Source organism: Electrona antarctica (genome assembly GCF_951216825.1).
Source record: "Electrona antarctica genome assembly, chromosome: 23".
NCBI classification, from domain to species: domain Eukaryota; kingdom Metazoa; phylum Chordata; class Actinopteri; order Myctophiformes; family Myctophidae; genus Electrona; species Electrona antarctica.
The window spans coordinates 22,623,189-22,640,393 of NC_136804.1; the positions used below are offsets into that span (position 1 = coordinate 22,623,189).

Sequence of the window (17,205 nt, forward strand, 5' to 3'; positions counted from 1 at the left end):
AATTCCCTCCTGTAACAAATGTGGCACAGTGCGGGCTCCACTCCCAAACACACACAAACAACCTGCTGGGTTTTGCATTCAGCATCCGAGTTCAACGTCTAAAATTACATCTACCCAGTGGTGAAAAGTAACTAAGTACATTTGCACAAGTACTGTACTTAGTTACAATTTTGAGGTATTTGTACTTTACTTGAGCATTTCGAATTTCCAATACTTTTACTTCTACTTCTTCTACTACATCTCGGATCCAAATATTGTACTTTTACTCCACTATAGTTATTTAAAAAGTAACATTAGTTACTAGTTTCTTTGTAGATTTTGATTATTATTATGACAAAACATAGAGTACAGTATTAATTCAATCGTACTGGGCAGGATTTTTGCAACCCTTATTTTGAAGAGCCAAATACTGCAACCGGAGGTTACTTATGTTACTTGGAGGAGTGTATGTCCATTGGACCGTCAAATAAAGCTTGTTTTGACCAGAAATGCCATCTGGGACAAGGTGTCGGAGATACAGGCGATAGAAAGAAACAAGACGATGGGTGTGGATTCACGCGCCGATCAAGATGACGCGCGCCATTCCTGTTTACACCATCACCTAGCAACCCAGTGCTAATGTAAGTAGCATTACTACTCAATCCATCATATTATGCACTATAAAAGACGATAAGACGTAGATCAGTGTTGTTTTCGTCGACACACACACACAAACTAGATGAAAACTAAGCTACGGGGACTAAAACTAAGAGTAAATATACTGACAATTTCGTCAACAAATAAAAACTAGACTAAAATGTTATGAAGGGACTAGTGGACAAGAGATCCAGTATAAGTCATTTTACACTTGGTTGCATGCTGGAAATTGCGATCTACAAGCTCACAACGCGTCGCAGTGCGTTTTGAGCTTGTAGATCGGCTATTTCCAGCGAGTGTAAAATCAGCCATTACGACGGCAAAATACATTTTAGTCGACTAAATCAACTGTAGATGTATTCGACTATAATCGTATGATATTTAGTCGACTAAAACTAGACTAACACTAAAACATTCCAGGCTGTCTAAAATGTGACTAAAACTAAATGAAAACTATTCAGGAGACTCTGACTAAAACTAAAATCTAAATTTGCTGCCAAAAACAACACTAACGTCGATCCACCCCAGTGACAGGCACACAGATGAATTGATAAACCAGCATAGACTGTCAATGTCAGCCATGTCCAAAGCGGGACATGGACAAGCGAAATGAATTCAAAGCTGTCCCACAAACACAGTCACACTGCAATCCTGCTGAGGAGGTGAGGACGTGACTTGAAAAAAATAAAACCCCCACCCAGTGGCTGTCTATCACCAGACACCATCCTGGCAGCGGAGGTATCCATGTGGAATTGTGATTTTTCACATCTCTGCAGGTGTGGCGGGTTGTGTGGATTCTGATAGAGCCGACGCTGGCTTTGCAGAAGTAGGACAGTGAGTCTGGGGAGGGGGAGGGGCTGTGAGGGAGAGATGAGATGAGATGAGATGAGATGTGAGGGGAAAGGGGGGAGGGGGGATGAGATGTGAGGGGAAGGGGGGGGGGGGGGGGGGGGCAGGAACACATCGGAAAATTGGAGCCCCTCAATTACTTTTTTGGGGGGGTAGAGAACAGCAGGGTGGAGGGATTCGAGGGGTATAGGAGGAGACTGGGAGAGATGAGAGCTATAGCGGATGCCTCACTTCTACACAGCAGCGTGGTGAAGATAATCTATTAGTCCCCCAGAGGGTGCTAACACAAACACACCGTCAGAGCAGGGACTCGCCGGCAACCATTGCCACGCTTTCACTTCACGCCGGCACATTTCCAATTTCCAAAAGGTAATTCACATACAGGCCCTTAATGTCTCCTGTGGTGGAGAAGAGAGAGGCTACAAAAAAAACAAACACATCTCCGAGTTACAGTAAATCGGTTTTGCGTCCAAAACAGTTACTTTCCAGGAAAAAAGGGGAAATATTAAAGTGTTCCAATGGATTCAATGTTATGTTATTATTCCGCCGCAAGCTCGTGTTAACTCCCACAGACAAAATTCACTGTGTGTGTGTGTGTGTGTGTGTGTGTGTGTGTGTGTGTGTGTGTGTGTGTGTGTGTGTGTGTGTGTGGGCTCCCATCCAGAGCAGCAGATATAGATACATCAGGGCATGCTGAGAGCATTGACACACCTGCTATAGTCCTGACCTTCAGAGCAGCTGTGTGTGTGTGTGTTTACACGTGTTTATGTAGATACGTTCCGTGTGTGTGTGTGTGTGTGTGTGTGTGTGTGTGTGTGTGTGTGTGTGTGTGTGTGTGTGTGTGTGTGTGTGTGTGCGTGCGCATGTGCGTGAAGTGCTGCAGTCTCCCAGTCCCGTGTGGCTCCAGCCAGGAGTTATGGTGCTCATAAAGACCCCATCATGATTAATGGAAGAGTGCACGGCACTGCAGATGGCACGTATACACACGTTACACACACACACACACACACTCACACGGGCACCTGTCTTGCACACACAAATGCACGCACGTTTGTATTGCCGTTGCTAGGCAACGCCTTGTGCAGCGCTCCTGGACATGTTTTGTGCGCAGCCGTTCACTTCCTTGTTTACGGGCTGACAAATGTTGCTCATATCTCTAAATCTACGGCGCTCACCATGGTTACGATCAGAACGGTGATGTTCTGTCCTCATTTCTGACTTAACCAAGCATCTCGTTTGGAATATTAACGCTTAGAGAGAGATCAGATGTGACAGCGTGAGGTAGTAATGGAACATTATACCTCCCGGTTTTGGGGGGGGGGGGGGGAAATGGATTTTACGCTTACGGGAAATGGATTTTACGATTTTACGCTTTTCAGCGTAAAATCTGCCTCATCTGCTTGGCACTCTAGTTGTTAATAGAACTGGAGGTTACTTCAGTTACAAACTCCAACACTTCCAAAACTTGTTTTTCTTTGTTTTTGTTTCTTTAATACAGTCTGTTCCTAGTGTTTTTGTAAAGCGCTTTGGGTGTTTAGAAAAGCGCTATACATGGTGGGATCAGGCGCTCCCCCAGAGGCGAACCATTTTGTCAAATGCAGCTTAACCCATTTAGGCCTGACAAAAATGTCTTCTAAATCCTAAAAGTTTTCTGAATAATTTCTATGAATTTCTATATCAGTGGTGCTCAATATTTCATGTCAAGGACCCCAAAAATTATATGTAATTGCCCCCATCTGAAAATATGTTGTTCCAGGGACCCCCCCAGAAGCAAAGATTTGAGTTAAAAACGTTCACTTTGTAACAATATATAAAATAAATCAAAAAATAGCAGAGCTACAAGCTCGCAGCGTGGCACTCAGTGCTACGAGCTTGTAGATCTGCTATTTTTCAATAGCTAAAGTATAACATAATGCTTGAAAAACCAAAAGGGGGTTCCCGTACACGGCGTACAGAATGGCTTTAAAATAACCTAGTGGCGTATTATACTCACGTACCTGTGGCCATCTTGCCGTCGGCTGCGGCCGGCCCGTCGGGGATGACGCTCTTGACCTGGAGAAACTCGTCGGGTTCGTCTCCTCCGATGATGGTGAAGCCGAAGCCCATGGTGCTCTTCTGAAGCGCCGTCGTCAGGAAGTTGCCCTTCAGCTGCGCGGGGTCCCGCGTGAACAGTGGCTTCTCTGCAGAGAGAGAGAGAGAGAGACACGCGCAAGACGTGAACGCACGTGTATAGTATACGGCACGCACGCACGCACGCACAGCGCACGCACACACACACACCCCAGTGGTGGACTGTATAGCCAATACAGGCTCTATGCACACAGAATAACTCTACTTTACTTCCCGGGCCCCTTCCCTGTACTTCCCACAGGTGTTAACTCGTTCTGTAACCCATGACATCTTTAACGACTTTTCTTTTCAGTACCGTACCGGGAGCCATTTGGAACCAACTCCAGGACACTTTGAGACTCACTGGTGTAGCTAAGTGTTTCCAGTGAGCCAACATGCACACTAGCAGCACCCTGACTCTGTTTGACCAGAATGGAACAGAGCCTTCATTAGTATCATTAACACACTGACTCTGTTTGACCAGAATGGAACAGAGCCTTCATTAGTATCATTAACGCTGACTCTGTTTGACCAGAATGGAACAGAGCCTTCATTAGTATCATTAACATTGACTCTGTTTGACCAGAATGGAACAGAGCCTTCATTAGTATCATTAAACTTCATTAGTATCATTAACGCTGACTCTGTTTGACCAGAATGGAACAGAGCCTTCATTAGTATCATTAACACTGACTCTGTTTTACCAGAATGGAACAGAGCCTTCATTAGTATAATCAGTAACACCTGTGAAGGAAGTAGGGAATGGGCTCGGAGAGTTATTCTGTGTGCATACTTAGAGCCTATTACCAATACTTGAGTACCGTTAAGTACATTTGTAGTCTGTACTTTTGTATTCTGTACTTTTACCATTTGTTTTGGTTTCTTTGGGATACTTTTTTAATTAAACACTTAAGCTCTAGTTCTTTTCTTTTTCATTTATATTTTTGGGCGAAAAACATTTTGAATGTCAATACTCAATACAGTGCAGTGCAAAGCAAATGCACTTTGTAATTTACGCTTTTTAATACTATAAAAGCACAATACTTTCGAAGACCTTTAAAGGCAAGCTACTCCAGTACTTTAACTAAGGTATACACATTTGACTATGACTTCCACTTGCAGTCGAGTAATATGTGACCAGGAGTAACTATACTTTGAATCAAGTATTGGGGTTGAGTACTGGCACGCCCACACACACACACACACACACACACACACCAACCTACAGTAATTAACATTATGCTTCACAGCAGGGAAAGAATGGTCCTCGGTGCTGATGCAGGATAAAGTTGGGGTGGCGCGAGGCGAGGCAGGAGCAGGTAAGGCTTCTCCACTGAGGAGGAGGAGGAGGAGGAGGAGGAGGAGGAGGAGAAGGAGGCACTGCATCCATAGGAAAGCAGGCTATTGTCTGACTGCAGCGCCGGCTGGCTGCATGGTGCCGAGAGATGCAGCTATGGTATACGGTACTTTTGTTTTTGCTCCCGTGCAAAGTGCTATTGCCAAGAAAGCCCTTCTCTTTAAGTTATCATCTGGTACTCTCGTCCCGTGCCAGAAAGCTGGAGTAGGCACGGAAGCGTATAACAGCAAAGACATGAAATGGAGAGTGCGAGCGAGCGGTGCCGGAACAGGGGGTGGGAGCATATCCACGCTGCAGTATATATCAGTCCCATCCTACGTTCCCAAGGAAGCAGAATTCGCACAACGCTGTTTAAAGTGATATGCTTGCTGTCAGGAATGACTCAGGAACCAGTTCCAGGACAGGATTGCTGGGAGGAGGGTGCATGGGGGCGGGGCGGTAGGGAGGAGCCTGGAGAAAAGGAGAGGGAAGGAGGGAAGAACCGGGACGTTTCTTCTCGCCGTATAGCAAACGAGTGACTCTCTCGGGGCCGACGAGCTTTGTCACACTCAACCAAATCTCCCTTTTATCCTTTCCGCCTCGCGGAGGGAGACGTGGCTATAGCGTGCTGTGCACACGTCCATCGGGTTTGCTGTCGCTTTGCTGTGAGCTCTGCATGCGCGGCGTCCCACAAATATCCACCCCCTCGAAATCGCCACGGGGGCAGACCCGGCTCGTTAGCTTGCATGCTTACAGTCAGCCAGCGGATTGGAAGGAGACAACAGGCAGTGGGGAGGGAGACAACAAGTGTTTCGTCTCTCGTCTCGTTTCGTCTCTCCTGGCCTACTTACAGTGGTGGACAGTAACCAAGTACATTTACTTAAGTACTGTGCTTAAGTACAATTTTCCAATTTCAGATTTATTTGAAAACTTTAGTTACTGGTTACTTTGTAGATTTTGAAACATACATTTTACCATTTCAGCCCTATATACATTTCGGCCATTTGAAAATAGCCGATCTACAAGCTCACAATGTGTCGCGGTGCGACGCATTGTGAGCATGTAGATCGGCTATTTTCAAGCGATTATTATACATTTTGAAAACTCGAAATGGGACATTCTGCACAATGAGTACTTCGACTTTTAGTACTCAAGTCCATTTTTGAATTTCCGGACTTTTACTTGTAACTCGTGACTTAATTGTATTAATACTTGCACTTAAGTAAAACTTTTAAGCACTTTTAAGAGTACTTTTTTTCCCTCCACCACTGCCTCTACTTACTGACTAAGTGCCACAAGGAGAGGGCGGGGCTACCGACAGGCTGCTCTAGCACCACGGTGTAGGTGTGGAGAGGAGGAGGCTCTGATGGCTGCTGCTGCGGAGGTTGGAGGTTTAGGAGGTGCGGGCACACGTTCATCAGAGCGTGTCGAAGAGGGCACACGCTGGCGGCGTCACCGAGGCTGTGGTGGTGGCGAGCCGGCCCGCCGCGGGGGCGTCCCGCCACGGAGGGTCTGGTGGTGGTGGTGGTGGCCCAGGGGCAGACATCCTCCACTGGCGATGTGGGGGGGCCAGAGTGAGGAGTGGGAGAAGAGGCGGCAGCATGGAGTGGTGTTGATTTTTGACAGAATTTGAGTTTCTAGTCATAGTCTTTTGAATGAAATTCCGTTTGGTTTTAGTCATATTTTTAGCCATCTGAAATGTTCCGGTGTCCGTCTAGTTTTTAGTCGACTAAATGTCAAAAGATTTTTTGTCGTGACTGAATCTAAACTCTACAGTTGATTGTCATGTGTCGACTGAAAATGTGTTTCGACGGGCCTCGATGGCGTCGTAACCGCGACACGCCGTCAGTCTCGATTACCGGCCTAGGTGCCTGGACCGCTCAGCCGCGGCCCAGGCCATGACTTGTCTTTTAAGTTCTACAGAATCTCTTCTCTCTACAGGATCTCTTCTCCTCTATAGTCCCCCCCCCCCCTATACATTTTTGTCATTGTCTTTATTTAGGTTTAGTCAGTGAAAAAAGGTAGTCGACGAACAGTTTTATTCAACAAAATCAACACTGTAAGGATGGAGCAGGAAGGACTTGGAGAAATTGGGGGTGGGGTGGGGGGGGTGTGGAGAGAGAGAGAGAGCTTCACTGGACTGTACACAGAGAGGGTAACCATGGAGGCACACTCAAGTGGTTGGCTATATTATGTTACTATGGAAACAGATCTCGTCCATTTCACAGGCACCTGTCTGTCTCCTACTCAGTGTGACACAGAGGACATGAATGACGTCCATATGACGTCCATATACACAACACAAACACAAGTATTTGTTTTGAATTCAACACTACAATCAGCCTACATTTTAGGGTGCGTTTGGAAATTCACAATGAGCGCACCTTGTGTGCCCTCTTGTCGTTCGAAAATCGAGTGCTCCCCGGGTGTTCCGAGTGGTAGAGTAGACCAACAGCAGGCAGGCTAATGTTATGAATGACCTTTCAATGTTACAGGAAGATGTGTTGTTTTAACTGGCCCCCAAAAACGCTAGCACGGATCGGCTATAGCTAATGTCATCATCCTTGACCTACCGTTGATGGAATTGACGGATTGAATCAATAAATCCAAACCTTCCGTCGACGGAATTGACGGGTTTGTTTTATTCCCTATAATCGGGGGCTTAATGTAGCATCATGTAGCAACTTTTGGCTAGTTTGGCTAACGGCCGATGTAATCTACCTAAAACTGGCCGTAATCCTCGCGTGCACGGTCGATCACGCACACGCGCGGTCTTTATGTGCATAGCTGCGTAAAATGCGATATTCGGGGCTTGATTAGAGCTTAATTTGACTTAGATATAAAAATATACGATGATAGCTTAGCATCCCGGACATCTGACTGTGTAACACAGTGAAGAAAGCTAGCGGATGTTGTGATACATTAAACCGGAAATGACATCGCCAGATTCGCTCTATTTGGTCAAAATCGGCATAATGGTGAAGTTACCGCCACCATCAGGACTGGGTATAATACTATAGGATTACCGTGTTAAAATGAGATATAGTGTGTATGTCACGGATGTTTCTATTGGCATTAAAATTATTAATAAAAAATATGAATAGAGCTGGCAGAAGGCACTGAAAAGCTGCTATTGGGGTGGCAGTCCGAGGGTTAAGAGTCTTTAGAAGCATTAATATTTTAACCGTACGGTATCGACCATTTAGTATTGAGCCGCTAACATTTGCACGTTGTTCAATCCAGCTCAATCTGAGCCGTAATTCTGAGATAAACAGCTATAAATGTGGGGCGGCCCCAGCATTTGCGCACGCCGCCATCTTCAAACAGGCAAAACACATCGAGCACAGAGCTGCCAGATCGACCGGGAGCTCTGCTGCTGTACAGTAAATATAAGCGAGACGATTATGAATTAATACAAAGCTCAATAACACTTGTTTGGGAGTTAATTAAAATGAGGTAGGCTATACCCTGTTTGGGAAGGGAAGACCGTATATCCTACAAAATTGCTAGTGGAAATAAACCGCAGGGGGAAACAGTCTTACCTCTGTAAATAGTAGGGAGGGGCAGTGAGGATCTTACCTCTGTAAATAGTAGGGAGGGGCAGTGAGGATCTTACCTCTGTAAATAGTAGGGAGGGGCAGTGAGGATCTTACCTCTGTAAATAGTAGGGAGGGGCAGTGAGGATCTTACCTCTGTAAATAGTAGGGAGGGGCAGTGAGGATCTTACCTCTGTAAATAGTAGGGAGGGGCAGTGAGGATCTTACCTCTGTAAATAGTAGGGAGGGGCAGTGAGGATCTTACCTCTGTAAATAGTAGGGAGGGGCAGTGAGGATCTTACCTCTGTAAATAGTAGGGAGGGGCAGTGAGGATCTTACCTCTGTAAATAGTAGGGAGGGGCAGTGAGGACAGACCCTGGCTTTGCATCTGCTGCTGCTGCTGAACCCTCCTCTTGGCCTCCAGGACTGGGTTCTCAAACTGGGTCCTTCGGTTTATGTGGCTGCATGTGGGACAACACAAAGAACAGTGGGTTTCAACCCTTTTCATATCAATAGGGTTTGTCCCGATCCCATCACGTGATCGGAAATCTGGGCCGATCACGTCATCATCATCCCTAGTATCAATATTATATCCATATCATGATATTAGACTGGATATTGTCTGTGACTTTGGATATTGTACTATTGTGATATGGCATGAGTGTTCTGTAAAAATAAAAATTCGGATCGGTATCGGCAGATACTCAAAATCAAATGATCGGAATCGGGAATCGGGAATCGGGAGCAAAAAAACGTGATCGGGGCATCCCTAATATCAAGTACCATTATGTATTCAGCATTTGAGCCACGGACCACCCTGACCCTTTGATGAGATGTGTTGCCTCTCAGATCCCAAAACTACTTGAATAGGATTTTGTCCACAATTCCATGCTGTATTGATGTTGGTATTAGGAGAGATAACAGGTAAACGATCAAAATAACAACGCTTCTACATTCTCTAATTGTGGACACGTCTTGTAAATTAAGTGATGCAGACAATAATTTCACTCTTGAGAGTGTAAAGTGAAACCAAATGGACCCGTAAGGGTACATTTGGTTTCATTTTGCGCAATCAAGAGTTAAACATAATTATATAAGGGACCAACTCTCCAGCATTTAGCTGCATGGGGACCACCTGGAACCCCCTCAAGGACCATTTGTTGAGAACCATTGCAAAGAAGATAGAGGCAATTTGGTTCTCTCTCTCTCTCTCTCTCTCTCTCTCTCTCTTACAGTAGATCTGAATAAATCCTGCTGCTATTGAGGCTCAGGCTGTGATGATTAATTAAGTGGCCCGAGTCCCAGTTTATGTAATCGACCCACAAAAAAAAGAAGGCTTTTGCTGAGTAAAAAGTGAACAATCAGGCTCCCAAGTTAGAATAACGGTACTCATTAACTGGGGTGGTTTCCTGTAACTGGAATATAAAAAAAGACGTCCCACGTGTCACTCTTCATTTAATTTGTGTGGGGGCAGAAAAGTAGGGGTGGGCAAAAATAAAAAATCGATCCACTATTTTTATCTGGCTGCATTGAAGTGTATGGTTCAACGTGTCATGGTTTATATTGTTTATAATTGTTTTAAAATGTTCTATCTAAGAAACGCAATATAGTAAGTACTTTACTTACTTTACTTATTGGTTTATTTGGACGGGACAGAGTATATTAATGAACTATATTGAACACTGAACAAACTGACATAAGACATGAGGACAGCATACAAAAACACATTTCTAACACAGTAAAAAGAGAAAATAAGAGTTGAGAGAATTAAGAAAAAGAAAATTAAAACTTTTGCTAGGGTAGGTCAACGATTCTACAAATGTCTTCTAAATCCTGACAGTTTTCTGAAAAACCCTGTTTCTATGTCAGTGGTTCTCAAACATTTTCATGTCAAGGACCGCCAGAATTTATATCTGTTTTTGGCTGTGGACCCCCATCTCAAAATATGTTGTTCCAGGGACCCCCCAGAAGCAAAGATTTGAGTTGAAAATGTTCACTGTGAAAGAATACATATTCAAAGATTTGCGCTACGTTTTCACGATTTTTCAAAAATAGCTAAAAGTATAACATAATGCTTAAAACACCAAAAGGGGTTCCCGTCCAGAATGGGTTCAAAGCTGTGAAAGTGGGGATCTCCCTCAGTGTGACAGGGAGCTCATTCCGGTATCGACAACCTTTGATGGAATCAAAGAATCAAAGAATTGCAATATAAATTGAATCAACACGCTAGGTATCAATATGGTATCGAATCGGGAGGCAAGTGAATCCGTCCCACCCCTAGAGAAAAGTTGAACGCTATGAATACTGTAACCTTTTCTGTGAAATAATTAGTCGTCACAAGATACTAAGCCCCGTTTCTCTCAAGAAGACTGCATTGTAATCCTCACACTCCTGCTCGTACAGAAGTACGTGTGTACGTGCAACTCGCAAACCTTTCCTATACTCACCACAATCTCTCACTTTGGTCCCGCTTGCCCCTCCATCCCGTCATGTTGCTCACACACATGTACATAATGAGACCACTGTGGAGCTTCATTCACAGTATTGGTATGTGTCAGTCTCAATAACAGCATCCCCAGAGCTACTGGTGTACGGCCAAGTGCCGTATAAAATTTAAAATAAACCTGCCTGTGGCCAAGCGGTCCAGGCGCATGCCACATATAGGCAGGGGTGGCAGTGGCTCAGGGGTAGAGTGAGCCACTGAACTCTGTGTGTGTGGTGGTGTGGAACGCGTGTGGAGTCGGTGGGGCAAGCGGTTCTCGAGTTACGTGGATTACATTACAGACGTACACACACACACGTACGTGCGTATGCACGCACACACACACACACACACAAAGACGTGGAGCATTTATTGTAAGATGTTATCCACCACGTTTTTCAAATTGATTTGGAAACTTTAAAATTTCGGACAATATGTGACCAGATTTGACTGAGAGACTGCCATCGCGCAAATTACAGCTTTTCACCAGAGGAGAAATAACCCAAAATGAGTTAATAGCACAGGCAGACTCTTCACATACTAGAGCATGTCTGAAATAAGTGTCAGAGCTGAAATCGACATGTAAATATGAAATAAATGCTTAAACATGTAGCTAGGTGTAATGTTAGAGACCACAGAAGTGAACCTTTCAAGCCTGTTTTCTCAACTCGCCGTTTTCTGCAAGACATTACTCTTTAAGCCATATCTCCAAAACTGGTGGGTCAAACTGAACAACCAATATGTCAATTTGAAGCTATGATTCCCTGCTTTCATATGAAATGAAAAAACGAAAATTCAAAAAAGTCCAATGGCAGTCCCTCAGTCAAATTTAGTCACATATATTGATATATACTGTATGATATATTATATCATTATTATCATGGCCTCTGTATCATGATACTGTACATATCTATCGTGAGGTTGCAGGCAATACCCACCACCAGAGCCATAGAGTAAGAAAAAGTTACGACAACTCCGTTCACTTCATGGGACCAGTCCAATGGCGGCTCTTCTACATAGACTCGTATTGCCGAAGAGCATAGCGAACAGTGACAAAGTTCTGGACCGGAAGTTGGCAGAATGCACTGGACTCAGGCAACAGCCCAGCTTTAATGATCTTAAATCTCTTTATTTTAGATCGTTTTTCAGTAATAGTACAACATAAACATTAAAGAGGCTTTAGTTGTCACTTTACAATACTGTACAATATTTTTGGCACACAAAAATAGCTGATATTTGCGCCACCCTCGTTGAAGACAATGTATTTCAAACTCCAGCTTGTCACTCTCCAGGCTGCATGAACAGTGCTCGAGCGCTCAGTTTTCTGCCCCCTCAGTGTCTTACTCTATGGCTCTGCCCACCACTACCCGGATACGCTTGTTTTTAATGAAGAAACTGATTCATACACATGACCTAACACACAGCCACTGTACACATGCACGCGCACGCACGCACACACACCCCCCTCTTGGACGGGCCATTAGTCTCCAGAAAAGGGAGCAGCTGTGTCCTGGCAACAGCACCAGCACAGTGCGTGCACGTGGTAATAAATATGATTAATACACAGTGTGCCACTTGGATACACCCCCCCCCCCCCCCCCCCCCCACACACACACACACACACACACACACACACTCCATTACGTATTAAACATGTACCCGACTTACTCCACATAGTAGCTGCCGTAAATGGGGTCATCGATTTTCTCCCAGCCGTATGGAAGCTCTGTAAGAAAAGAAGACGGTAATAAAGGACGTGTTTATTCCACATACATTCGGTCTTCATCAATATTAGTTTACAGTGCATTGTCCTTAATTGCTGGACCTATACAATTGTGTTAACAACCGATTCCTTCAATCAATCAGTGTGTGACTGTGCGTTTCTCTGTCTGCCGTGTGCTCTGTTGTGCTGCGGAGGAAAAAAAGCAACAGACTGAAGTGCTGTTTACCTTGTGTGATAGTTTAGGATCAGGTTAGTGTAGCAGCGACATGAACTGCTGTGTTACTTGTGTGATGATTATGTTTAGGATCAGTAGCGCAAGAGCTACTACGCAGTGCGCATGCGTACCATAGAGTATTAAAAGGATAGAGACTGAACCGGAGCGATAGCCCCCCTATTCATTTCAGTGGAAGTTGCTCAGTGGCGTTTTGAAGCACCCGGAAGAACCGTCTAGTGCAAACGAGCACTCAATGTTAAAGCCCAGCTGCACAGGGTTTCCTCGTCATAACTCCGCGGGTCCGCCTGCAGTCCCCGCTCTTACCACTAGGGCCGAGCCAGCGCCTCAACATTGGAGAGCCTCAACATTGGAGAGCCTCACTGGGGGCTTGATGCGTACCATGCACGGCAAGCCAGGACAGACTGGAGAGCCTCACTGGGGGCTTGATGCGTACCATGCACGGCAAGCCAGGACAGACTGGAGAGCCTCACTGGGGGCTTGATGCGTACCATGCACGGCAAGCCAGGACAGACTGGAGAGCCTCACTGGGGGCTTGATGCATACTATGCACGGCAAACCAGGACAGCCTGATTTGAAAACACCGGTGTGCAATTTTACATTATTATAATCATGGATGATGGATCCCGACAACAGTGTTGACCTCAGCGAGGTGAAAGAGAACTTAGAGAAGCTCAAAGCAAATTAATATAAGTAGGTTAAATGCACGCACGCTGAGGAGACGAGAAGAGACGAGTCTCCCCCGTTGCTCATAGCCCTCTCTCACCCTCCGCTGTTCCAAACGGTGGCTCTCTCTCTCTCTCTCTCTCCCTCTAATCATAAAATGGTAATTGGTCAGCTATATTATTTCATTAAGTCCACATTCATGTCTGCCTGGGTCAGGTCTCGGAATGTCTTAAATAATCCAATCTCGGTCGGGCTCGGCTCCGCCCTTTGAAAGAAATCTCGGAACAGGTCGCAATCAGATGAAATTGCCACGGATCCATTTGGGTTTGATTTTCTTATTTGAAAATGTTTTCGTTTTCGGAACTGGTCGTAATTGGACAAATTCACAGATTATTATGTTGGGAGTCGGACCCATTTCTTTGGACCCTTGAAGAGCTCTAATCCAAATCTACAGAGTAACTACTAACACAAGTTTTAACTTTTCAAATAAATGTAGTGGAGTAAAAGTACAATGTTAGATGTAATGGATTAGAAGTAAAAATTACTAGAAATTAGAAATACTTCAACATTGTTAGTTACTTTCCACCACGGTCTAAAACGTAGCGTAGGGTGTAACTATAGTGCATCAAATGCATCCTCTGCTGTGAATATCACAAACAACACTAAATATTTATATTAATTGGACCATATTGTATATTTGTAAAATATGTATACGCTGCATAATGTGGATATACATATTGCGTTTTGATGTGTGAACCCGTTATATAAACCGCATAAATTACGATCTACAAAACAAACACACATCAAATGCGTGCAAGCCTGTCAATGAGGCGTTCACTCAACTGTGACATGTTTTCTGTTAGTTTTTTCTTAAAAAAAATCCCAGACAAACTGAAGTTCAAATGCAATTACTGACATATTAAATGTGATCGTTTTAATTGAAAACCCATTAGTTAGAAGATTAGACAATGTGAGTCATTGTCAGAATGAGGATAAGACATGGCAATGTATAACATGTTCATGTATAACTTCATATGGAGTAATGAAAGAAAGCAGCCCAGCCTACTAGTGCATGGAATGGGTTGAAACATTAAGTGTAAATGCAAAATTTGATAAAATGCCAATTTAAATTAATGGGGTGAGTAAGCCGATTAATAAAACCACTGATCTCCCCTCCTAGGGATTGGGTACTTAAAAAACAATTTATAAAACGGATAGTTCCGTGGTTATGATTGGCTGAGCCATGTTGGAAGCCATTGTAAAATGCTCAATAACACACACCTGCCGTGACTGCTTATATCGACATTAGGACCTTCCATGCATTTGTATAGCATGTGCATACAAATGCATGCAAATGCAGGCAGTCAGGGGACTACTTTCTTGTAGAAATGATTATTGTAGTGGCATTGGGAAATGTGGGATGTTATGAATTTCATGTCGTCACATTTGGTAACAGCTTTTATAAAAGCAATAAGCCATGCAAGGCCGTGGTTTTCATTTAATCGCTAAGGGGGCTTCAGGGACTCCCGCTCCATGTCGCGGACAATAACGGCCCTTAGCTCATTGCTTTTCATTATGCTGTACTTTGCTGTTGCTTGCTGAAAACAACTGATTTTCACGCTCGCACTACGGAATACTACAAGCCACTTGGAGTAGCCTTCCGTCGGACTCGAGTGCCGGTATATTGCCAGGAGGTCAATAAAAACACAGGCTTTCCTCAAAAGGACAGCTACTGCCATCAATCTCATCGTCTCTCGCCATACGAACGTGGGTGTGCATGCGTGAAGCGTTATTTCTCTCTCTCTCGCTCTCTCTTACATGCACGCACGCAGGCATTCAGACGCAATTTGCCCCCCCAGCCATCATCTCCCTCTTCGCGGGGAGCGTGCTGCAGCAGTACATCTATCGCTTTTGTTCTGGGAGATCAAAGCAGCTCCGTCATCTCCGCAACCCTGACCCAGGCATCATCTCCACAACCCTGACCCAGGCATCATCCACAACCCTGACCCAGGCATCATCTCCACAACCCTGACCCAGGCATCATCTCCACAACCCTGACCCAGGCATCATCCACAACCCTGACCCAGGCATCATCTCCACAACCCTGACCCAGGCATCATCTCCACAACCCTGACCCAGGCATCATCCACAACCCTGACCCAGTCATCATCTCCACAACCCTGACCCAGGCATCATCCACAACCCTGACCCAGGCATCATCCACAACCCTGACCCAGGCATCATCTCCACAACCCTGACCCAGGCATCATCCACAACCCTGACCCAGTCATCATCTCCACAACCCTGACCCAGGCATCATCTCCACAACCCTGACCCAGGCATCATCTCCACAACCCTGACCCAGGCATCATCCACAACCCTGACCAAGGCATCATCTCCACAACCCTGACCCAGGCATCATCTCCACAACCCTGACCCAGGCATCATCTCCACAACCCTGACCCAGGCATCATCTCCACAACCCTGACCCAGGCATCATCTCCACAACCCTGACCCAGGCATCATCTCCACAACCCTGACCCAGGCATCATCCACAACCCTGACCCAGGCATCATTCAGCTCCGTCATCTCCACAACCCTGACCCAGGCATCATTCAGCTCCGTCATCTCCACAACCCTGACCCAGGCATCATTCAGCTCCGTCATCTCCACAACCCTGACCCAGGCATCATTCATGCCGGGCTGAATTTGCAGGCTCTCGCCTTTCGTCAGCTCACGCCTGAAAATAGCGGCTATTTTCAGCAAGTGTAAAATCAGTCATTACGACGGCATCAAGCCCCGACAAAATACATTTTAGTCGACTAAATCAATTGTAGATTTAGTCGACAAAAATCTTACGATATTTAGTGGACTAAAACTAGACTAACACTAACACATTCCAGGTGACTAAAATGTGACTAAAACTAAATGAAAACTATTCAAAAGAATATGACTAAAACCTAAATCTGCTGCCAAAAACAACACTGCCCCCGTAGTGGGAATCCAGTAGTGTTAGTATCTTAGTACCATTACGAGACTCCTGACGAATTAGCATCTTGGCTGAACCCAGTGTGACTCACATTTGCCTTCCGGTGACGCTTAAAAATAAGCTTTGTTTTGATTAGCAATTGCACTAAAGATAATCAGGATGAGAGCATGAGATAATAGGCGAGATAATGCTCCCTAATAATAGACTTGTAGCATACAAGGGGTGGGCTCTAATTGGGGCTCCCAGGCCACCCTCCCCCCCCCCCCCCCCCCCCCGTGGCTGTTACAAAACAAGATGCCGCTTCAGAACAGTGGTGGAAAAACTACTCACAATTTGTTTTACTTTAAGTAAAATGTATCAATACTGCAATATAGAAATACTCTGTCACAAGCAAAAGTCTGGAATTCAAAATGTACTTGAGTAAAAGCAAGAAAGTATTGGTATCAAAATGTACTTCATGTACCAAAAGTGAAAGTACTCATTTATAAATCTTTAGAAAATAGCAAATCTACAAGCTCACATCGTGACGCATTGTGAGCTTGTAGATCGGCTACTTTTCAAATGGCCGACATGCAGGGCTGAAGTGGTTAATGTAGGGCAGGCTATGTTTTGTAGAAATAATCAAAATCTTCAAATAAATGTAGTAA

The 17,205-nt window shown here is 44.8% G+C and overlaps 1 protein-coding gene across 2 annotated transcripts in view; it reads right to left on the reverse strand.

The window, feature by feature from the left end:
• The window catches only part of magi2a (membrane associated guanylate kinase, WW and PDZ domain containing 2a), a 282,751-nt gene that overhangs the window by 64,195 nt on the left and 201,351 nt on the right, over positions 1-17,205 (reverse strand). For both annotated transcript variants that reach the window (XM_079494001.1, XM_079494000.1), the window contains exons 7-9: positions 12,617-12,674; positions 8,806-8,927; positions 3,483-3,665 (exon numbers count right to left, since the gene is read on the reverse strand). In XM_079494001.1, coding sequence (XP_079350127.1) covers positions 3,483-3,665; positions 8,806-8,927; positions 12,617-12,674 — 363 coding nt within the window. The remainder of the gene's footprint in view (positions 1-3,482; positions 3,666-8,805; positions 8,928-12,616; positions 12,675-17,205) is intronic.